Source organism: Marmota monax, unplaced genomic scaffold (assembly GCF_021218885.2).
Source record: "Marmota monax isolate L192 unplaced genomic scaffold, Marmota_monax_Labrador192_F-V1.1 WCK01_AAM20220418_F8-fsc00009, whole genome shotgun sequence".
NCBI classification, from domain to species: Eukaryota; Metazoa; Chordata; class Mammalia; order Rodentia; family Sciuridae; genus Marmota; species Marmota monax.
Genome location: NW_026694710.1, coordinates 22,113,508 through 22,137,157, shown reverse-complemented (window position 1 = coordinate 22,137,157; position 23,650 = coordinate 22,113,508). Strand labels below are relative to the sequence as shown.

Below are 23,650 nucleotides of genomic sequence, written 5' to 3'. Positions count from 1 at the left end.
ATACAGTGTGGTCACGTGATTTCCAAGTTGGAAAAATCTAGAAGTATATAAGACAAAATATTGACAATTGTTATCCCTGAATAATCTTAAGGGAAGACTGGTTATTATACAATGGAAATGTATTCCTGGGTAACAAAAGCCTTTAATTCTATTCTTTTTGAAGTAAGATTTATAGACTCTGAGTATCAGCCAAGAGGGATGGGCTAGTAAATAGACTTAAGTCTCTGTATTACTAGCATATTTTCTAAACAAATTACATCAAATTTAACAGTTTAAACTAGCATGCATCTATCTCCTCAGTTTTCATGGATTGGGGGTCCAGGTATGCCCCAGCTCTGTTTTTCATTTCTCCAAGGACCAATCAAGGCTTCAGCCAAATTATTCCTCATCAGGAACTCTGGGTTCTGTCCATGCTCGCAGGTTGTTGGAAAAATTCAGTCCTTTGCCATGTCACCCTCTCCCAGGCCTCTTTCACACGGCAAGTGATACCTCCAAAGCCAGTAGGGCATCCCTCTCTCTAATCTGCTAACATGAAGTCTGTTAACACATTAACGTAGCCACATCCCATTACCTTTCCCATATTAAATCCTAACCAAGAGAGTAGCTATCCCACCTTCATCTCATATGCCTCCACATTCAAGGGGAGGATGCTCGACAAGATGTATATAACAGGAGGCAGGTATTTTGGGGACCATCCTCGAATTCTGCCTACCACAGTCTTTGGCTGATACTTAGCCTGGGTTGCTGATTTCCATCTTTACCTCTTTGTGTTCTTACTCTTTCCATGGATAGATATGTTGAAAAATAGTTTCTCTTCTTCACTGAAAGGCAGGGCAGCCTGGAGGTTAAGTATGCTAGCTACCAAGAGACTACTCGGGGAACATTTCTAGCTCTGTCATTCACTAGCTGACACTGGACATAGGTTTGTGCTTTGGTTTTCTCATCCATACAAGAAGGCTAAGGTAGTAATTGTCTCAGTGGTGAATGTGAGATTGCATGAGCTGGTGGTATCCACCTCACTCATCTGCCTCCTAGTCAGTATTCAGCTCTTTACTCCCTTTACCCTCTGTAAAAAATGACACATGAAGAAGAGCTTACCAGGAACCACAGAAAGTTACAGCACAGCAGAAGAGAGTTTATAAAATGATGATCTCTTATACTTGAACCTTGTCCATGATCCATATTTGGACTCAAAGGATTTTTGAATGAAAGGAGTTATTACTCCAGTTTTCCAGAAAGGTACTAAAAGTTCAGAGAAGTTCATAAACTGTCCAAGTTCATGTGGCCATGAAAAAGGTTGAACTCCATTCCAGTCAGCTTTTCCACTGCTGTGACTAAAACACCCAACTAGGTCAATTGTAGAGGAGGAAAAGTTTATTCAGGGGCTCAGTTTCAGAGGTCACAGTCTATAGATAGCTGGCCCCATTCCTTGCGGCTGGAGGTGAGGCAGAACAACGTAGCAGAAAAATGTGGTGGCGGGAGATAGCTTGCATGATGATCAGAAGCAGAGAGACTCCACTCTCCAGACATTAAAATATACACCCCAAATCCAGGATCCCAGCTCCCACTTTCTCCAGCCTCACCCTACCCACCTTCAGTTACTACTCAGTTAATCCAGTCAGTGGGATTATTTCAAGGACTGTGCAAAGACTCATAATTCAATCATTTCTCCTCTAAACCTTCTTGCATTTTCTCACCCAGAGCTTATGGGGGACACTTCACATCCAAACCACAACAAGCTAAACTTCTAAATCCAGGTCTTCCTAATCCAAGGTCAGTGAGAAACTAACATGAGAAAGTGATAAAAGATATATTTCTCATGACAACTGGTTGTAGAGCTGAGATCCATGGAAGGAAGTGAGGGGGATGTAGGCTTCGGTACAGGAAGTCTGAATTTCAGTAGCCCACTTTGGTGATAAATGGGTTGTCTTAGAAAACACTGAACTATCCATTAGCTATATATTTAAGAGGAGACTGCAAAGTATGGCATGGCGGAAAGAAATTGGTCATTTGGATGATTTACTTAGTTAATAAATATTTGTAACTCTATGCCAAGTATTGCACTATTTGCTAGCAGTATGATAAGCAACCATATGGAATTTGGATGGATTATTTCCCCAGGAGTTTTGTGAGTACTGAATAAGAGAGCATGTTGTAAAGCACCTACAAGTACCTGGGTCAGAAAAAGTATTCCCAGGAAGAGGCAAGGTCCTGAGACTGGGAGGGGGTGGACAGGATTTTCACATTAGATTGACAGCTAGACTAGAGTTATCATTCAATCCACAAATAAGTTCTTTCTACTAACTCTTGAAGCTACTTTCCATCTGGCCAGACACTATGCGAGGTGCCAGGAGGTAGCGATCCAAGGAAGACAAGTCCATGTGCTAGTTCCAGGTGAGTACATAGCCAGCAGAGAGAGATGCCATACCCTATATTACAAGATGGAGCAAGGCATCTGTTTTTGTGGGATCAGAAATATTTCATGAAGTTGAAGTCTATATTCGACATTGATGCATTGATACTATTTCAATAGTCAGCTTATTGGTTAACAATTTCCTCTACTATTATATTTAACATTTCTATATGCCAGCCAATAAAACAGCCTTATTTTATGCTGTCTCATTGAATTGAAATGGTTGTAATCCTCAGCACAGGTTTTTCTGTGCAGAAGCAAGAAGATTAGACTGTTCACGCACCAACCACACTCCCCACACTCCCAGTTAGACCCTACTCTCAAACCACCCCCAGAAGAGGGGGCATCATTTTCCAGATATCTCCTGGTAAGGCTGCTCCTACTAAAGGACATCCTTACAAAAATAGCTTGGGATGAGCCATTAGTAGCCAAATCTGTTACACATAGGGTAGGAGCACTACCCTGCAAGTCGGATCTGAATGGGGCAGGATCAGCTATAGTCATAGAGTGAAGTGTGAGGGAGGGCACAAAAGCAAAAGGGATCTCTTCTGACTTGTTCATAACCAGCTTTTTTTTGGGGGGGTGGGTACCAGGGGTTGAACTCAGGGCACTCGTTCACTGAGCTACATCCCCAGCCTTATTTTATATTTTATTTAGAGACAGGATCTCACAGACTTGCTTCCCCTTCCTCGCTTTTGCTGAGACTAGCTTTGAATTCGCCTTTCTCCTGCCTCAGCCTCCAAAGCCACCAGGATTATAGGCGTGCACCACCACACCCAGCTTCAAAATTAGTTTTGATCTGTCTCCCAAAGTCCCTAAATTCTCTTAACCACTCAGCCACATCATATATGTGGCAAGGGTGTGGTTTATCAGATCTTTTTCTCATTGAATTTTTCCCCAAATAGAATGAAATATCAACCCATTTTAACAAAAATGGAAATTAAGGCTCTGAGAATTAGCTTAAGGCCACAGGACCAAGACCTGGCTTTGTGGCTCTGATTACTTTTCTCTTCCTTTGTCAAACTAGGAATTGGGGGAAATGGAGCAAAGACCTTGATATCTGAGGAGCCCAGGCTACTTCGTTTATTAAACTACTCAGTCAAGCAACTCAACTGAATGACATCTTAAGTCTGACTCCTGTCTCCTGTGGCTCACTGGGGAGCCTACTCTGGTCTTTGGCTCAAACTCAGGTCTCCTAAGTGAACTTCTGCTAGCGGAACATGTTCTATCACCTCCCTGTGGCATTGAATCACCGCCACTATTTGCTCAAAGGGAACCTTGGCACCCCCATCTGTCCGTCTCACATCCCAGATTCCCATAGTTCCCTTGACAACCCTGCCCTGCGGACAGACCCAGGACCCTGGAGAAGATTCCAGAGGTAACAAGAAAGGACCCTGTCATCACCTGCAAACCCTTCTGTTATGGGCCAGGCTACATGGGCCTAGATTTGGTCATTACCAAACAGAGTCCATCTAACCCTGAGACCCCACATCACGTAAAACTGCTTCTTCCCTGGGAAAGCCCTGCCTCTCTACCTATCAACAGTCGCTTAGCTTAGCATGTTTGGCAACACAAAATGGCAATTCTTATACAATGTAAAATAGTTCTCTCTTTGGTTCTCATTTTTCTCAGAGATTGGTTTGTCTAGATGTTGGTAACCATTCTTTAACTTGTGCTCAACTAAGGATGTTTTGACCCACTCGCTCTTCTGCTTATGATTTTAGATCTCATGATATTTGTTTATGGTTTTGAATCATAGCAACAGCCACTTATGATTAATATGGTTTGGGACTACAAAAGGTATACTCAGACCCCAGGAGGGGGTCAAAGGGTGTAGACTTGGCCTGTCAGTTGGTGGATCCGGACCACCAGCTGGTGAATAAGTTTCCATCTCCTGCTCTAAGATCGACTTAGTGATTTATTGCAATCTCGCCATAACACTTCCATGTCTGAATTTGACTTTTCTCCTCTGTAAAATTAGTGCACCATATCCTACTCATCAGAGGTGTTATGGGAGTTAGGAGCAACACATTTAAAATACCAAGTACATAGCAGGTGTGTAATAAATGATAGTTATTTTTATGCAACACACCTGCACAGGAGCCAAAGATACACGGGTGCATGATAAGTAATCTTCCAACACCTCAGCCTTTGGAAAGCAGCTGTTGAGGCCACAAGTGCCTGATAGGTAGTGGCTGCTCAGAGGATATAACCTATTCCCACTTGGCATGCCCACTGGACAAGCCTCTCCCTGCACCCTCCCACCCTTCCCTCTCCCCACTGTTGATTCCTCAAGCTGTCCTTATCCCCGTATCCAGTTCAGATGACAATATTGCTTTCCATCTTTCTGACTCCACAGACATTCCTCCCCAAAGCCTTCCTATAAAAGGGCAGGGGCTCCGAAGCCCATGAGTAACTATAGGTCATAGCTCTACCATGTGCCCTTTGGGGACATTCTTCATTTCTTACTATTTCTGAGAAGCACTGGTGGAGCAGTACCTGCCATGTCTCACCTCTGTGATCCTCCACACCCACATGTTCTATCACTGGACCCGTCCTTCCTTGGAGCAGGCAATATTCCTTTCCTTCTAGAAACATGATTTGCAGGCAGGACCATTTCTTATTGCTCTGCTTACTCCCCTGTTTTAATGGGGCTCGTTGATTCCTTCCAGGGATGTGGCTGAATTATCATGTGCGCATTGCACTGCCCTGTCTGTACACAGCTCAGTGACATTTTTCTTGCCCTCCTGGCTTCCTTTTCGTCTTAATAAAACCCAAAATAGTTAGTGACAATTAATTCTGTTATGCTTCTTTTTTATATCCAAGCTTGGTTCGTATTAGGGGCTCAAAAGAAAAATACAATTTCAACGAGTGGTGGTGACCTCTGACCCCACCCCAGAGGCAACAGGCCTGTGCTGCCCTCACCTCCTTTCAGCGGACAACAGTCTACAGGATAGGGGAGGCAGCTGTGTGCAATGCCACATCTCTTTTCCCCAAACTAGCCAATTTGCAGCCTGAGAGCGGTGCTAACAGAATTGCAGCACTCTCTGATTCCAGGAGGAAGGATGGGGCAAGCACTGTCCTGAGCCAGGAGCACAAGTGCCATATATCTTTCCAATCCCTAGCTGAGCCTTTGTTCAGCTGGTCTCTGGAAGGAGCTTTCATGAAAGCCTCCAGACTGCCCATGGGCTTTGGTAGAGGCAGGAACCTCACTCCCTCCAGTTGGCAACTGGCTCTGTTGTCAGAATTGATATTAGGCAGGCTCAGGAGGAAACAAATGTCATTTGGCTTCTGAGACTTTGCATTTTGGACCTACCAGAATAGGCCTGGATCTACTGTGGTATCCTCTGAATGTGACAGTGCTCATATGAGATCGAAACACCTGGGGTCTGAAGTTTGGGTTTCTTATTCCTGTTCCTTCCCCAAGATTAGCAGGTTGAATCAAAAGTGGATAGAGCTGCTACTGGGAACCTCGACCCCTTGCTCATGATAGACATGCATGAACATTCTCTTAGTTAAGACTCTATGTCCAGGCCAGAAGTTTCACCACTTTACACTGGGTCACTCCTACTTTCCACTACGCCAGGTCTAGCAGCTTGTTCATGTCCCTAGTTCTGGTTCTGTCTTCTTCTATTCCTGGCTGTGACAGTCCAGGCTTCAATCACACCATCCTTCCGAGGAAATGGGTATCTGTGGGTGGTGTGCAAAGACCATCCTCTTCAGAATCAGAGATTCTCATGGGAGAGTTTTCTCCCAGTCACTACTATCCTGGATAGCCTTGGGAGCTTGATTACACCTTTTTTGGCCCACTCATTTCTTTAGTTCTTAAATGAATGTGATCAAAGCAAAATCCATCAATGTGTTACAGAGGAAAGTACTCGGGATATTGCCTCATACAAGTCCATGGGAAGTCGGCTACAAATATTCCTATTACTCCCTCCGGGGAGATGGTATGTTAATAGCAGCCTTAATGGGTTCTGAAGAGGAAGGCTCTCTTTCTGCAGCCTGTGCACGGCCTGGGGTGGAGCATGGGCCATGCTAAGGTCAGGTCAGGCAGGAGCTGCTGAAACACAACCAGGATGACTCACTTCCCCGATAAGGCTGCTGAGAAAAATGCAGGCTCCTTCTTGCCCTTCCTCTAGCAGGGGCACACCTCTCAGGGCGGAAGGCTTTTGGCACCAGAAAAAAAAATGTCAGGTCAAGTCAGGAAGAGCTAACCATCTCTGAATCTGAGCTTTTCCTCTTGAGCTTATAAACAGTAGGTATTAATAAATGCATACATAAATAAACAACCTATACTTTAGCTGTAACTGAACTCCAAGCCCTGGCTTATAATCAATGTGACCCGGCCACATTCCTCATGTTCTTGAGACTATTCCCTCCTTTTTGAACTTGCCATAATAATTCCCTCATCTTGAAGGTACTTTGGGAAGATTCTGTGAGTTTTGGGTATAGTTATTGATTAATAATGCCTATTTTTCTTCTTTTCCTTAAGAATAAACCATGTCCCAGAAAGGGATTTATTTTGCTTGTCTTTTCTCTCTTCATCTAATGAATATGTTTCCAAATTCATAAGAAAAAATTATTCAACCTATTTAATTGTAAAAATCTGGCTGATTGAGGAGGGCATGAGAATCTAAGGGTCTGAGCAGGCTCCCCACCCCAGCAGCACGCCTATTCAGGGGACAGAAGTGAAACTCACTCTGGAAGCAGGTGCAGGGGCTTCCTCATGTCTGTCCCCCAAAATGTACTCTTTCACTTCTCAACTTCAACCCTTGGTGGTTTAAAATTTCTTTCACATCCAGAACTCCATATCTGGAGGTGATTTTAGAACATACCCATATTTAGGTCTCAGTGAGTGTGGGATACATGTTCATAACTGCAAATTGATATTTTAGGAAATAGATAAATGCCCAGACTAAGGCAAAGGCTAGACCTTTAGTCAGATTTTCACAGAATCTACAGAATGGAGACAGACACAGATTTGACAATTTTGTTTTCTATTCCAAGTAGCTTTCTGGAGGTCAGTTGTCACCCGGGGCCAAGTACACAGCCCCAAGACCATTTTGAAAGCCAAGGATTAATCCTGTTTATTGTAGGTTTTGCCCAATGATGAAATCAGAAATATGTGCAAACACCCTTTGAGGCAAAGCTGGATGATAGGGATCTTCTTGCCAGTTATTCCCTGCTTCTCCATCCTTAATATCACCTTATCCACTTTGACTGTACATAGGGTTAAAATTCACATTCAGGCTGATATTGGGAGTGGGTGAAAGTGCCAACTCCAAAAACAATAGGGAATCTCAGTGAAGATACATCTTACAATGCAAGTAGGAAAAAAAAATAAAGCTGATGACCACAATGAAACATTAAAAATTAAAAGAACCAAACAGAAAGGAGAGGAGGAGAGAGGACCATAATCGCCATGAAGACATTTTTTTTTCCCCAAGTAACAGAAGAATATAGATTCTGCAATGAATGCAACACAGATAACTGTTCTGAGTTGGGGGCAAGTTAATTATATTCAAGAAAAGACATCATTTCCAGAAAAATCTATTTTTTTTTCAGTGAAATAGTTTAGTTCCTTCATATAGAGACATATTACACAATGTTAACAACCATGAAAAACAATACAAAATGCCCTCCATTTAACAAGTAGAAAAATATAACTAGTATATATGGCAATTGTGAATCTAATACTGTACAGAAGTAATTTATGGATTTTTACAAATAAATTATAGCTTAAATGCCCTTTTAAAATTCTTTTTCCCTCTAGATGTACAACCAGAAGTTACAACTGGAAAGGCTCTGAGCCTAGCTTACTGCAAATCAGTGCCAGTCAAATGTCCTGCCCACCAGCTCGAAGAATTTCTTGTTTGGCTCGTGGAAATATTCGTGCAGTTTGTTGAGTAGTTTGGGGTCGACCTGGGGGTGAGCCCGGCCTTTGGACTCATGTAAGCAGCGGTCCCGGCCACTGTCCCTCAAACAGTAAAAGCCCTTGGTTTTGTTAAAGTAGAAGTTCGAGGCGTTGATCTGGGGCGACAGCTTCAGGAACCTCTCAACCTTCTGGATCTCGGGGAAGGGGTTCCTGATGAGGCGGTCGCCGTCCACGATGTGGATGTGGCGCAGCGGGAAGAAGCGCAGCCAGTTCTGCATGTGCAGGTGGTACAGGCTGCGGTTGAGCGCCTTGTAGTCCACGTTGAGCCGGCCATCCCGCAGCAGGAACTCCTCGATCGATGGGTAGGGCTTGCGCTTCTGCATGTGGTTGTAGAACACTTGGGTGTAGTCTGACAGCACGCGCTCCGACGGGTCTCGCAGGATGAGCAGCAGCCGGATGGAGGGGTTCATGCTGTGGACTCTCTCAGGCACTTTGGGCGACGTGAAGTAGGCGGGGGTCTTTTCCACCGTGAGCTGGTATGGGAAGGAGAAGGGCATCTGGCTGAGGTACCAGCCCAGGCCGTGGCTGTAATGCTCCTCCCAGTCGAAGAAGTGCACCTCGTTTTCTGCGGCTGCCACGTCCGGGTGCAGGCTGAGCATCTCCAGCAGTGCGCGGGTGCCGCCCTTGCGCACTCCGATGATGATGGTCTGCGGCAGCTGCTGAGCAGAGCCGTTGGTGGCCCCGCTGTCTTGCATGTCATCCCGGAGGGTGCCTGCTTTCCGCAGGAGCTCCTGCTGATTGGGCTCCATCCCGGAGGCCGCAGGGCGGGAAGGCACCAGCTGGGGCTGTGTCACCAGCAGCACCGCGCCCAGTAGTAGCGCGGCCATGCTGGACACCACGGTGGCTTCACTGGGCCCCGCACCGCTGGGTCATGAAGCTCTCAGCAGGGAATGCCTCCTAGTCAGTGGTGCATGAGTGTCCCAGGCTGCCAATTACTAAAGAGGAAAGGGAAAATATTAACCCCCAATAAACACAGGAATAATCCAGGTGACAACTGTAGACCTGGGTGCTATATCCACCTCCCCAGGACTCTCTTTCTTTCTGTATCCTGTAAAGCAGGGGTTGGCAGACATTCTCAGCAAAAGCCTAGAGAGTAAATATTTTCGGCTCTGGGGGACATATGGTCTCTAAGGCAACTCCAGTTCCAACTGTGCTGTTACCCATCTAAAGCAACAAAAGAATAGACAAAGGAATGGGTGTGGATGGACTCCAACCAAACTTTCTCTATGGATGCTGAAATTCCAATATTAAATCTTATTCATATTACTATTATTCTCTTTTATTTGTTTTCTTTTTGCAAGCACTTACATGTTTGGCTTGCTAGCCCCACCCAAACAGGACCAGACTTGCCCCCACCAGCCATAATTTGCCAACCTCTGCTATAAAGAAAAGAGTTGGAAAAATCCTTTGGACTTCAGCAAACGTCAGTGAAATATCTAGCACCTGGCAGCCCCTCCTGGCACAGGGGCAGATGGTGCAGAAGCAGTCTTTGTTTCTGCATCCCACCTCCCCAGTTAGGGGCTCCTAATTTAATAGGGCAGATGAACCCATGTCCAAGACTGAGTCCCAGCTCTTCCCCCAGCACCCCGTCCTTGCCATGGCCTCTTTGTGGAGCATGGTGCTTCTCAGCAACGTGATTCTGGCTCGGACCATGGTACCATGTGAACAGACATGACAACATCCAGACCAAACCCTTCCTCAAGAGCTGTGCACTCCCGCATTTGTGCCGTCGCCATGAGAAGAAAGTGATCTGGCCAACTGCTGATCTCAGGGGAAGGTGAGAGATTCATGCAGCAGAGTGGCCCCGCAAGTCCACTGTGTACAGCACAACTGTCCTGGCTCCTGAGAGAGAATATGTGATTGTGGTTTTGAATCACGGAGTCTGGGCTGGTTTGCTTTGCGGATGAATCTGTCAAATGATAACAGGTGCAACCTGACTCCAGGCAGCAGGGTGCTGTATGTTATGATGGGAGTTCAGTGGGGTTCTGTGAGGACACCTGTTCTTTCATTTGCCTGAAACAACTGGGAAAGTCTGCAGAGAAAAGGAAATGTTTGAAGTAGGCCCAGAGGGATTAAAAAGGTGAGGCTACCAGAAAGAGCAAACGGCCTTCTTGTGTACCAGCCTTTACAATACATAAAGTGGCTCACGGTTGTCTCAGATGATTGTCATCACAACACTCCAGAGTAAGATAGGAAACCAGGATAACTGTCACCATCACTGTGTAGATACAAGGCCTAAGGACACAAATATTTCATGTTTTTCAAAATTCAGAGCCTAAATTCAAAACTCTAATGCAGGGTTCTCTTTCCACCAACTGCCTCTCCTCTACCAAATGTCTCCTATGTCTGGGATTTATCACATTCAGATAATAAAGTCCCTTAAGTTCACAGAGATTGTGGGGCTAGAAGCTAAGGGTTCCCAAATGTGGACAAGTCAGGGTTGATGCTTTCTATACAACAACCTGTGTGTGACACTCTCTCCAAAGGGAGATTGGAAGCTTTCATATAAGTTATTCCTGTTTAAACATGTTAAGGGAAGAGTTGGAGGCAGGCCCAGCAAGGGGGCTGTAGGGTTTAGAAAGCCAGTAAAACTCTTCTGCACCAAGAGGATCCCTCAGGTTTAAAACTCACTTCATTGGTTTAAAACATTATTAGACTGTATAAACAAAGAACAAATCCAGGGCTTCCGTTTGGATGATCAAGCCAGTTGATGTATCTGCCTCAGGTACAGGGTTATAGGCTTTGGAAAACATTGAAAGTGAGCAACTAATGTTGGACACAGAGAACCACACACAGAACATGGGAGAAGGGACCATCAGCCACAAAACTCTTTAGGAGAAACAGTCTCTAGGGAGACAAAGCAGCAGGTGTTTCTAGTTTGGTTCAGCTACTGGGATGAGCTGCATGCAACAGGTCCTTTGCTTTACTCAGCTCAAAGTCTCAGACTGTTTCAAATTTCACTTCCTTCTCAGTGCTCATGTGGGTCAACCAAACGGACCAGTTGTGTTTGCTTTTTTCATGTTTGGGGGTATGTACGTATGCCTGTGTGTGTGGGCATGTGTGTGTGTGTGTATGTGTGTGCGCACGCACTGGCAATTGGTGGGAGAGGGTGACGTGAGGGAGGAAGTAGCTCCTATGCGCTAGAGAGCAGCCTCTGTGCAGTGGGCCCTCTGGCCCCTCTCTTAGTTCTGCATCCAGACTCAGGAAGCAATGGGATGCAAATTATTCAACACCTATGTGATAGAGGCAGTGGTCAGAGCTGAAATTTATATTATCTGACTCTTTATATCGGTGCTCTTTCCACGCTAACACCAGGCATTCTGGTCAGCAGAGTGTGCATCTGGGATTTCTCCCTAAAGGGGAATTGCCAGCAGACAGCAGAGAAGAAACTAAATATAGTTTGTCCTTTATTAAAACAAAACAAAACAAAAAAAACTGTGCAGTTAGTAGTTTAAAATCTCCTGGTTTCTGCTTTAACACTTTCCAAAAATGAATTTACTTATGTCTAGTTGTTTTTCATTCCAAAAATATTTGAGGTGTGTGGGAAAAAATTCAGCTAATGTCTTATATATGTACATGAAATAGATGTAAACATGTACACACACATATACAGGGCTCTCGACACAGCTATAGATACATGTTTAGTAAGTCTTTGATGTGTGTATAAAACTATATGTATATGCACATCTAAATATAACATATATTCATTAACACATATAACATATTAACATATGTAATGTAGTAAATATGCATAAACATTAGCCACTGGCAGTTAATTTCTTGTCGTGGTTTGATAGTTGGACTTCCTAGTGACACACACAGAATTTCCGGGCCTTTTCATGACATTCTCAGGCAAGGAAAGATCTTCAAGTTCAGGTGAGCAGATCAGCCCTTATCTGGGCCACTTTGACCTTGACATGGGATTTCAAACCTCAAAGCAGAAAACAGTCCTTAGTCCTTGCTTTTCATTTCGTTGTTGAGGAGGCCCTGAGGTGACTTGCCCACAGACATGGAAACTCTCTGGGCCTAGAACTTTTGGGTCCTGAACTCTAATCCTATAGTTTGGAGGCTACTGTCTCCCAAGAAAATGGTCTTAAGGTAAAATGATGACAGCGTTTTGGGGGTCCCAAGGAAGAAAAGCCCAACAACGTACCCAGCAGTGACAATGCATCAGCCACCAACACACTGGGTATATGCATCAGGTGTTGAACACATCCATTTGTTCTTTTCAGTAGAGGGGTCTGAGAGAAGCACACAGGCTGTGGAGTCAGAGTCCTGGCTCTAGTTTTGATTTTAGTGAAAGCAACTTAGCCTCTCACAGTTTCTTCATCTTTTAAATGATAACATTTCCACCACCCTCCAATTATTACTCTATCTAAGATTGAAATAAGATAAAATGTACCAGGGCTGTCCAACAAAAATATAGTGTGAGCTACATCTGCACTTTTAAATTTTCAAAGAGCCACATCAAAAACCAACTAATGTATTTTTGGTAACCCAATATATCCAAATGCCATTGCTCTGACATATAAGCTCTATAAACAATGAAGAAGCTGTTATGCATCCTTTGGTACTAAGCCTTGAACACCAAGTGTGTGTACCTTTCCCCTCACTGCTCACCCCAGGTCCACGTGACATGCAGCAACTGAGGTGCAGGGCACAGAGGGCAATGGGCACAGCTGTGCTCTTCATCTGAAAGCTCTCGCATCATAGTGACATGCTCTCCCCTCTCACAGAGGAGGAGCTCTTGAGCAGAATAAGGACCAAGAAAGTGAGTGTGCACTTGCAAAGAGCAGAGATACATGTACTATTCCCCCACAAGGAATGAGCCAGGTAATACTGAACACCAGCCACTTCCTGAAATTTGGGAGGCCATAGCTGCTAAGGGCTTGGAGACAGAGTGCTCCCCAGCACCTGGAGTAGGGGCCCAGTCCCTTGGCAACAGCAAGGACCACATCTCCCATCTGAGGCATTTGCATTAGGCTGGCCCTGGGCTGGCAGCTCAGCACACCACTATCTTCCTGCTCACCTCACCATGATCCCTCAAGGAAACAATCTTAGGGTCAAAACCAAGGCTCAGAGGAATGAAGTGGTCTATGGAGGAAGCAAGAGGCAGAACTAGGGATCAAACTCAGCATGAGAAGGCACAGTGGGGCCTTGCTCCTTGGCAAGGCCTGGGGTTAGTCACCCCTGGGTTTGATTCTCCACCAAGAATCAGGGCATCTGCTTTCTGGTCACTGGGCCTCTTGGTTTTTCTTCAGTCCTCTTGAAAATCCGCACCTGGCACCAATTCTTGGCTGAAGGGCAGGGTTTCTTTGAAGAGCCAGCCTGGCTAGCATGGGCAAAGGGAACCCTCCTTCCTTTTGCAGAGGGACAATAAGTCCCAAAGGGAGGTCTGGCCACCTCTCTGTTTACTTCCCTTATCAGGGAGGTTGTTTTCTGAGTGTTGCAGTGACAAGCCAGTCCCTGAGTTTCAAGACTTCAAAAGACCCAAGTCCTCTCCATGAGCAGCACAAGAAGATCTTGACTGTGAAGATATTGACCACACACCAGGCAGAGGACCACAGTGGGCAGTATACAGCAGTTTCCAGATGGAGGCTTCCCTTGTCCTTGGAATTCGTTCCAATTTCTTTCCTAGGTTGGAGACTGCTAAAATCGGACTGGACTGCCCCACAGGCCTCACTGTGGTCCTACAGCCAAGCTCCAGCCCAGCGTACCTTTCTGTCCCTATGAGCCCACCAACTGTGGCCATGGAATTTTCTGCTCCCTTGGCTTTCTGAGGCTGGCTCTTTCTTGTCATTTGAATTTTATTTCAAACACCAGCTTTCCTTACAGCATGAGCCCACCTCTCTCTTTTAATCACTTCCTGTCACATCATCCCATATTCTAGGCCTCATATACACATTGCTTAGGGACTGCCTGCACTTAGCACCGCACACTGTCACTCTGTTGGTGTTTCGTCTGCCTTTGCTGCGTGGCCCAGGGTCTGGTGTGATTTCTAGTACTTAGTACATGCCAGAGGCCCTACTTGCTGCATGAAGTCTTCCAATGCCGTGGACACTTCAGCCAATGACTAGAAGTTACTAGGGAAGGGTTTTAATTTAGCAGAAAGAGAAACTTGACAGTTTATGCAAACTACTTCATCAAGTATTAGCAAGTCTTCCCTCCCTAGAGAGTCAAGTGGAAACCAGATGTTGAAAGGAGGACTCCCCACTTCTACTGGTGATTGGACTCAATCACCTGAGAGTCTAGAAAACATTTTAATTAAAAAGGAGGGAAAGCTATGAAATAACCCTTCGAAAATATTTTAATTTTCTCCTTAAGTCTCCTTATTACATAATTCACATCATGACCTAGATTTCAAATGTAATTAACTATAATATATTCTCTTAGTCCCACCACTGGAAAAGATTCATGGATCAAATGAAGTATGTAGAATATTTCATGAGAGGTAAATTGAATGCATTAGGAACAGAGACACCTGCATCCCCCGTCTGCAGGCCAGCTTCTCAGACCCTGACAGGAAGGTGACTTGGCTGGCATGGGCGAAGAACCGTCTATGGTACACAGTGATCAAAACACTCAGCCCAAGTAGTTTATGGGATTTAACAAGAGGTGGAAAGGGAATGATCACTTGCTGAGCATCTCTGTGTGCCTGGAGGTAAGGTGATCATTTGCATATAAATTCTCTCTTCTAAGACTTGCCACACTAAGGAGAGGTGGCTGTTTTCACTTTATTGAAAGTGGTGAAAAGATGGTGAGGAGTAGGGAAAAACAAGAAAGATCAGGTAAGTGTCCTTTCTCTGGGGACCTCAGTGTGCCCCACTATAGAAGGGACTTACGCCTACTTCATCAGGGTGTCATCATGATTAAATAAGGCTACTCATGCCCAGTAGGTAGCTTAGGCCTGGCACATAGTAGGCATTCAACAAACGTCAATAGCCTGCCTGGAACCCTGGTAGACAGGGAAGCATGCTACTAAGGTTGAATGACCTCCTCAAGGTCACAGAATCAGGGAGGGTCAAAAACAGATTCCATGAGCCATCTCCAAAGGCCTTGCCATGCTTGCCCACCCCCCTCAGTGGGGCTGCATCCCTGTGGGCAGTGGGGAGTGCATTCCACATGGAGCTCACACGTAAGCATAAGATAGCAGAAATTAGGGGACCTAAAGTACTGCCGTGAAAAGCTGCTTCCTCCAAGCATCCCATGGTGTCGAGTGATTTAATTTCTGGAATGTACTGAAACCTGAGTAAAGACAGCTTCAACAACAGAGCTGTCATTTTTTATGCAACTAAACTTCCAGGCAATCAAAAGTGTAAGGTTGTTTGTTCATCTTGAAGAGTCAAAAATGTCTTCACTTTCATCTTTCGTACAATTACTTAATAGCCTGTTGCCATGGTGTCAAATTTTCATCCTTGGCAGGTCATTTTGGAAACTTAGAGACAGGGAAGAGTTGAGCGTGTGCCTGTCAGTCTGCGAAAGGACACTGATATTTCAAGACCTGCATAAATATTTATTTTCTTGAAATTGCCTATACATGACACTCGTCAACAGATGTTGACATTCACTGTGGTTTGGACTTATGGTAATCACTGTGTGGTGGGGTGGAGTGCAAAGAGTTCAGGGTAGGAGAGCAAAGACCCACCACACCTGTTAATCCATTTCCTTGGACCACATTTAATGCCTGGGGGAAAATGAAGTGTAATTGACCCCACTTTTCCCTTGAGAAAGATTGAGCCTCTTAGGATGCAACACTTCCAGGCATTCTATGCCCCCATGAGTCCTGGGTAATGCTGGGGGTTCCACATTTGCAAAAGGTTAACTGGATAATGAACATAACTTTCTAGCATGCAAGGATGGAGATGCCTTGGAGACCCCCAAGGGAGGTAGCATGGTATCCTTCCAGAATCAGGGATTTGGAGGCAAAGATTTAATCTCAACGTTGTCTGGGAGCCTCTGAATGCTCCATGGCAAATGGTAAGTACAATATGCTCCACAGTGTGACCTGATGTCACCTCACAAACATTATAGTTCACTTTAGAGAAGACTAGAGCCCCAGGGTTGGGATGAACGGTGCAGAGGGAGGTGACCACAGCTCTGCATGCAGGATGCAATAACCTGGCACAGATCTTTCCAAACAGCAGGAGGCACAGAGCAACTTGGAGGTCCATGTAAAAAGGCAGATTTTATTCCGGAAGGGCTGGGCAGAGGTTTGAGACTCTGCATTCCTAAGACCTTCACAGGGTAGCTGGAACCCCTAGAATAGGCTTGGAAAGTGGATGCTTGTGGAAGGGTGTTCTCTGCCTTCTCTAGATTTCTTACTGTGATTGAGATGTTTTTTTTTTTTTTTTTTTTTTTAATTCCAGGATTAAAAACCACTGTGGTAGACAACACACAGAGGGACCTGGCTGATTACAGAGGTAGTATCATGGGGGGACTGGGTTACAGTGGGGTTTGCTGGAATTAGCAGAGGATTTAGAGCCCCAAACCCCAGGCTTGAATCTCAGTCCCATAATTTAAAATCCCCAAGAAAGCCCTGGAACTAGAAGCCTGAGATCAAACACATTGGTATTATATATTTATGGTGAGGATTAAAATAAACAGTATATACAGGGTACTTCAGATATTGCCATATTGCCTGGCCCGTGGCAAGCCTTCACATGATGGTAGCTATTTTTGTCTCTAAAAAGAAAAATGCTGCATGGTCTAAATGGGATTCAGGGATGATAATTAGTCAAACGCATTTGTTCACGATCCAAAGTACTGCAGTGACTCAACCAGACAGAGGCTCAAGGAAGAAAGGACAGCGACAATGGAAATTATCCAGGCTCCCTGCTTGTGGAAGGGCACGAAGCAGGTCCTTTATAAATGCCTCCCGAATGAATGCCGCCGGCCAGGTGTGTGCAGTGGCAGGCCCCGGCGGAGGAGGAGGAGGCTCGCTCTCTCAGAGTGCTTCATCTGCATTGCTGGGTAGAGAAGGCAGCAGTGACCTAAATAAATCCTTCATCAGACGCAGAAACACACTGGCACAGGCAGTGCGTGGCAGAGCTCTGTGACAGGAGGGCGGACAGGGCCTCTCCTATTACTCAGTGCAGCTGAGTGGAAACAGGGCCCTGTGAGCAGAGGGGAGGCTGGGCTGCCTCGGCTCACTCTGGAATGGGTGGCTTCAGCATTGCCCAGGTAGGGTTCACCCTGCACCCTCTGCCAGGTGCCATCTCGGCTGCGGAAGCCCCCCTGCGTCACTCATCACTCCACAGGTGGTGAGCACCCACAAACCCCGTGTGTTTCTCCAGAAAGTGACATAAAAAGATCCTAGTGGCATGGGAGGCCAAAGGGTCACGTGCCTTCAACTTGTTCTGTCTTATGATTTTGCAGAAAAGGAAACTGAGTTTGGCAAAGAATAGGAACCCCAAAGTCGGGCCTGTGGGGGCTGAGCTGAAGGAAACCAAGGTCTCCTTCTTCCCTCGCCATTGAACTCCAGACACATGGGGATCTGCTCTTCCTGTGAGCTGGCCCGGGGAAGATGAGAATCAGATATGTCAAAACCAAAGTGAATTCTTTCTCTGGGATGGTCAAAGGCACAGTGAGGATTTGTTTCATTTCTTCAGTCTATTACAGACTGAAGGCTTGGGTCCTGCCAATCCTCATGCATTAAAACCTTGACCCCCCCGTGTGAGGGCATTTGAAGGGGAGAACTTTGGGAGATGGTTAGGTTGACACAAGGTCATGAAGGTGGGGCCCTCGAAAGGAAAGGACAGGACCATAGTTCTCTTTCCCTACTGGTGAAGACAGGGAGAAGGTGGCCATGTGCAAACCAAGAAGGGGACCTGCAGGAACTGAGTATGCCAATACCTTGATCTTGGGCTTCCAACACCCAGAGTGAGAGGAATAAATGACAGCTGTTGAACCAATCTGTCCTGTTGGCTGACAGTGGCCCCAGCCGACTGACACATTACCAGCACATAAACAGCAGGGGAGGAAGGAGTTTGTGTGGGTCCCCTTCAGCTGTGTAAACACAGAACTACAGAACTGCCTCCTGGATTCAGGCAGGTGACATCCATGTGTGGAGCCAGTTGGCAGGTGGGGACTATGGCAAGGAGCTGCTGCCAACTCTGGCAGAACTTGCTGGAGACCAGAGGCCAGGGTGGTCTGATCTCTGGATTTTTCAAGATTCAACTAGGGATATCTATGCAACATGACCTGGTTTTTATTAATGTAATAAATAAAAAAACAAAGACATAAGACTAAGCTACTCCTCATCACACATAGGGGGATCACTCATTGTTACAAGGCATATACATGGTTTCGAAGGCTGTCCCGAGTTCCTGGAGACACAGAGGTTGTCCATTCACTGTCCTCAATGAGAGCCCCGTAATTGGAAGACAGACCCGGAAGGAGCTAAGCCCTAGGTTTCAGAGTAGACACGGATGGAGCTAGGCCAACCAGAGCCCAAGGGGAGAGACGGAGCTAGAGGAGCAGGCAGCGCCTGGTAGGAGGCCACAGGAAAGGTGGTGTGTGGACATGGTCTTGAAGGAGACCTGGAGTTTACTCTGCAGAAAGTCCCACAAGTAGGGGACTGGGGCTGTGGCCCAGAGGTAGAGTGCTTGCCTAGCATGCTTGAGGCACTGGGTTCGATCCTTAGCACCACATAAAAGTAAAATAAAGGAAAGTCCCACAAGTAGAGTGGAACAGTGATGTGCCAGCCTGGGTACAAGGAGGTCTATACCAGGGTTTGCTGTGGGCACTCAGGTTAAGGCAGGGGATGGTGGACACAAGGCAGTAGGAACCTTCAGAGGCTGCAGTGTCTCCTGAGGAACTTAGAAACACAGTAGAGGAACGAGAAATGGGTCCTGAGCACAAATTCCAGCAATGCCACTTCTGCACAGACAAGTTCTGACTTGGGGACAGTTAATGGAAATTTTTGAAAACTTTTACTCGGGATATTTTGGCACATGCATGCTTGGTTTATCACAATCATTTAAAAACAAATATTGAAGTAGGTACTGAGTGCACATGCTCCTTGACCCATAATGGGTTATGTCCTGTTCACACACCATGGGGTTATGTCCCCCATAAGCTGAAAATATCATTAAGTCGAAAATTCATTGAGCACATGTGACCCACTGAACAGCCCAGCCTAGCTGCATGGCACAGTGGAGTATCCGTTGTTCCCCTGGTCACCCCTTGGGTAACTGGGAGCCACCTCTCACTGCTGCTGTGGAGCATGGAAGGACAGGATTGTACCAGGTATCACTAGCCTAGGAAAAGCTCAAAATTCAAAATTCAAAATATGCCTTTCTCTTTCACACCATCCTAAAGTTGAAATACTGAAAGTTGAACCATTATAAGTCAGGGACCATTTGTATTGCCAGGCACCACAAAATGAGCCACAGAGAGACGGATGACTGTGGTATCAGCCAGCCTGCATGGAGCTCCAGGAAACTGGAATGGGAACAAAGAAAGAGGGGCCAGGAAGCATGTTTTGAATTTATGTTGGCCATATTTTTTTCTTTTTTAAAATAAATCTGCTGCTGTCAATGTGATAGCACTGAGTAAAGCAATGTGCCTAGTTCCTCCTCCGCCCCCCACTGCTGTGACTTCCATTTGTCCCTTACTTGAAAAACAAGTAAAACGCTATTCAAGTTCTATTCCCTTTATTCTGATGCTTTGGGTTCCACAAAATGAATTATTGCCTCGTGTGCCTCTCATTCAAGCTGAATTTATCCACAATGATTTACTTTAAACAGGGCATACCTGTTTTATTATCTTGTTCATCTTAAAATATTTAAATGTCATGTAATCTACCCCAACTTACAATACCACCCAGATCTTGCCCTCGACACAACCCTCTCTGCAATCTCTTGTCATCATTTATTGTAATTCCAATATCTCCAGCTCACATGCAATGGCACAAGTCATCACGGGCCTTGTCATTCATTGCTTCTGAATGTTGACACAAAATGATTGATTTATAATTTATGCTTTTAAAATATGATTTGTTATCACTTAATAAAGCATTTGAGACAAGGAAGGGGGAGAAGAGATTCTGGAATCATCTGGAAAAATTATTGGAGCTCAGAATGGGATGCAGGTGGTTAAAATGTGGATTTGAATCTTGATCCTGCTTGGGCTCCCTCTACGTGACCAAGAGGCTGCCATGTGCCATGTGACTCATGTGCCTCGTTTTTTTTTTTTTTTTTTTTTCTTCTCTTCTTCTTCTTTTTCTAATTGTACAAGGGATTGAATCAAGGGGCAGTTAACCACTAAGCCACATCCCCAGTCCTTTTTATATTTTATTTAGACAGGGTCTCACTAAGTTGCTGAGGCTGATTTGAACTTATAATCCTCCTGTCTGAGCCTCTCGAGCTGCTAGGATTATCTTTGTGAGCCAGAGAGCCCAGCATGCACCTCATTTCCTCATCTGACATATGGGCCTGGCAACAGTACCAGATTCATGGGACATCAAGAGCATCGAACAAGATATCACTGCAAGAAGGGTTAAAGAAAGAGCCCAGCAAATGAAAACACCACAAGAAATGTCAGTCACTGTCGCTATCAGACTCTGTCTCCGATTGTGGTGGCTAATAGGGTTCTATCCAGGCAATCAATGTCACTAACTCAGATAATATTGTGAAATTCATCTCCACAAAGTTCTTGACTTGGAGGGGTCAATGCTCGAGAGTGGTTGGGGTGCTGAGCTGGAGGTGAGGAGCTGGGGTTTACGCCTGAATCTGCCCATGTTCCATGTGACCTTGAGCAAGACATGAAATACTCCAGGCCCTCATTGACAAAGGGAAACAACTGAGGCACCAATTCAAAAATCTTTTCATATCCACCTTAAAATGGAATTAAAAAAAAGAATGCTTTTCTTAACAATTATCCTAAATTCCAAACAAAATGGTCACTGCTAAAAGTTAACCACAAAGTCTTGTCACTTCCACCAGGCTTGTCACTTATCAAACACTACACAGGAAAGGGTAGCCACATGCATTCCATTTCTAAGCTGCTAAGGTCTCATTGATAAAGGCAGTTAAACCACCTTTGGTAGGAAAGAAGACCCTCCTGGGGGAAGGTCTCTCAAATCGCGGCTCATTGTGATCAGATCCGACTTAGCACACATTCAGTGGATAAGAACGGAAACTAGGACCTGATGGAGAGGTAGATAGCGAGATGGGGCAAGCTATAAAAATGTTCAGTCATTATGGGGACAGAATCAGATGAAGAGAAAAATACTGTCTGGTTATGAACCTGCTTTTGTTTGACTATGTCCTCCAAAATGCATGAACTGGAGACTTAATTCCAGATGCAGTAGTCTTAGTAGGCAGGGCCTAATGGGAGGTGCTTAGACCATGATGGCTCCACACACATGGTTGGATTATAAAGGGACTCGAGGCTACAATTTCTTGCTTGAGAACCTCTCTTGTCCTTCCACCCTCTATCATGGAATAATGCAGCATGACAGCCCACACCTGATGCCAGCTTCCATGCTTTCAGATACAGAAACCATAAATCAAATATATTTCTCTTTATGCAAATTACCTAGCCTCAGGTATTCTATTATAGCAGCAGAAAATGGACAATGATGGAGTTGAATGTTTGTGCAGCTCCAAAATTCATATGTTGAAATATACTTCCCATTGTAATGGTTTTGGAGGCGAGGGCTTCTAGGAAGTGATTAGCCCTTGTTGATGTGATTGTTGTGAAATGAAAAGGTCCCCAAGCTAGTTCAAGCTCTTTCCACCATGTGGAATATGATGGGAATGTGACAGTTTGCAACTTATAAGAGCATCTCACCAGAACTCTCTTCTATGATGGCACTCTGATTTCTGACTTTCCAGCCTCCAGAACTGTGAGAAATAAATTTCCTGTCTATAAGCAACCCATGGGTTCAATCCCTAGCACCACGAAAGGAAAAAATAAAATTCCAATTTATGTTGTCATAGTAGGATATAGTGGTCTGAACAAAACAAGACAAGTATTGTATAAAAAGTTTCTCAGTGACAATAGAATATACCATTGGAAAAAGTTCTTCTGCCTGAGGCAGGGGCAAAGGAACTTTGCTTGTAGTGGAAAAATATTTCCATTCTTCTGGCTCCAAGGGGGTCACTTAATGACCTTCTGGGCTGGAGAAGACAGGTTTACTCCAGGGAATTTGCCTGCTTACAAGAGTTATGTCAGCTTGGGAGTGAGTGTTGGGGTTTAGCTCAGAGGCAGAGCATGCGCTTAGCATGCATGAGGTCAGGGATTGAGTTCCCAGCTTCTCACTCCATATACACAACATTCAGGAGTACACAGAATTCTTTGGTACAGGAGGGGGCCTGAGAACTGTCCCAGATGTCCAGCATCCTAGTTCTTGCCACATACAGCACTCAACATCTTCCTACGTAAACAGGGTAGCAAAATGGGAAGGATGACAGGATATGTGCCCAAATCACCAGGCTATGGCAGCTATAATTTACTCAAGACTTGAATAGGCATGCTGTGTATCAGAGAGGAGTGAATTGGAGACAAAGTCAACATCCCTGCCATCTCTTCCCCCAGTTAGCTCAGGCCCATGGAGGGTATAGGAAAAAAAATAATGGAGATGACATTAGGGTTGGGTTGGGAGAGGAACAGGGACAGACTGCAGTTAGCAATGCTCAGGAGTTTATAGCAGACTCTCTCACCCATAGAAACCAGTTTTGCCTTATAAATGTGTTATGAAATAAGAAAACAATATTTAAGATTACATTTAGAAATGGTTTGTTCTGTGTTATAAATCACAAAATGATGGTGCAGAAATGAATTATCACCTCTTAACAGCTGTATTCTCCCACCTCCTCTTCATGAACAAGAAGGGAAAGCAAAGAGGCTGGGAATAAGGGAGGCAGAAAAGGGCCCTGCCTACCACCGGCTCCGAGACACTACTTTTGTGATGTCCACGGGTCTGACAGGCTATTGTAAGGGTTCACTCAGGAAGCACCCAATTCTAAAGGTTCCCAGAGGAACCTGCCATAATAATCCATGGTGCGGGTGTGAGCACTAACCACCAACGAGCTAGGGCTTCAAGACTCCTGCCACCCTCTAAGGCCATCCACACATATAACACATAACTCAAAGCCCTGCAACTCTTCAACCCTAACACTGATTCTATGAGAACAAGTTTTCATAGGTGTCTGCAGAATACAACTGACCTCCATCACCTTGGTCCCCCAGTCACATTGCAGTTCAGCTGTGACAACTACATTTGTGTCCCCAGAAGCTGGTATGATCCTCAGGTTTGGCTTTGTATTCTAGATTGGTACTACACCAGCGGATTC

At 45.2% G+C, this 23,650-nt stretch overlaps 1 protein-coding gene across 2 annotated transcripts in view; it reads right to left on the bottom strand.

Annotated features, from left to right (window-relative positions):
• The window catches only part of Hs3st1 (heparan sulfate-glucosamine 3-sulfotransferase 1), a 45,013-nt gene that overhangs the window by 6,437 nt on the left and 14,926 nt on the right, over positions 1–23,650 (bottom strand). The window contains exon 2 of one of the 2 annotated variants that reach the window (XM_046423835.2): positions 7,910–9,286. The exons of the other annotated variant lie outside the window; for it this stretch is intronic. Coding sequence (XP_046279791.1) covers positions 8,243–9,178 — 936 coding nt within the window. The 5' untranslated portion in view covers positions 9,179–9,286 and the 3' untranslated portion in view covers positions 7,910–8,242. Of the gene's footprint in view, positions 1–7,909; positions 9,287–23,650 lie in introns of those variants that run through there. 2 annotated transcript variants of the gene reach the window in all.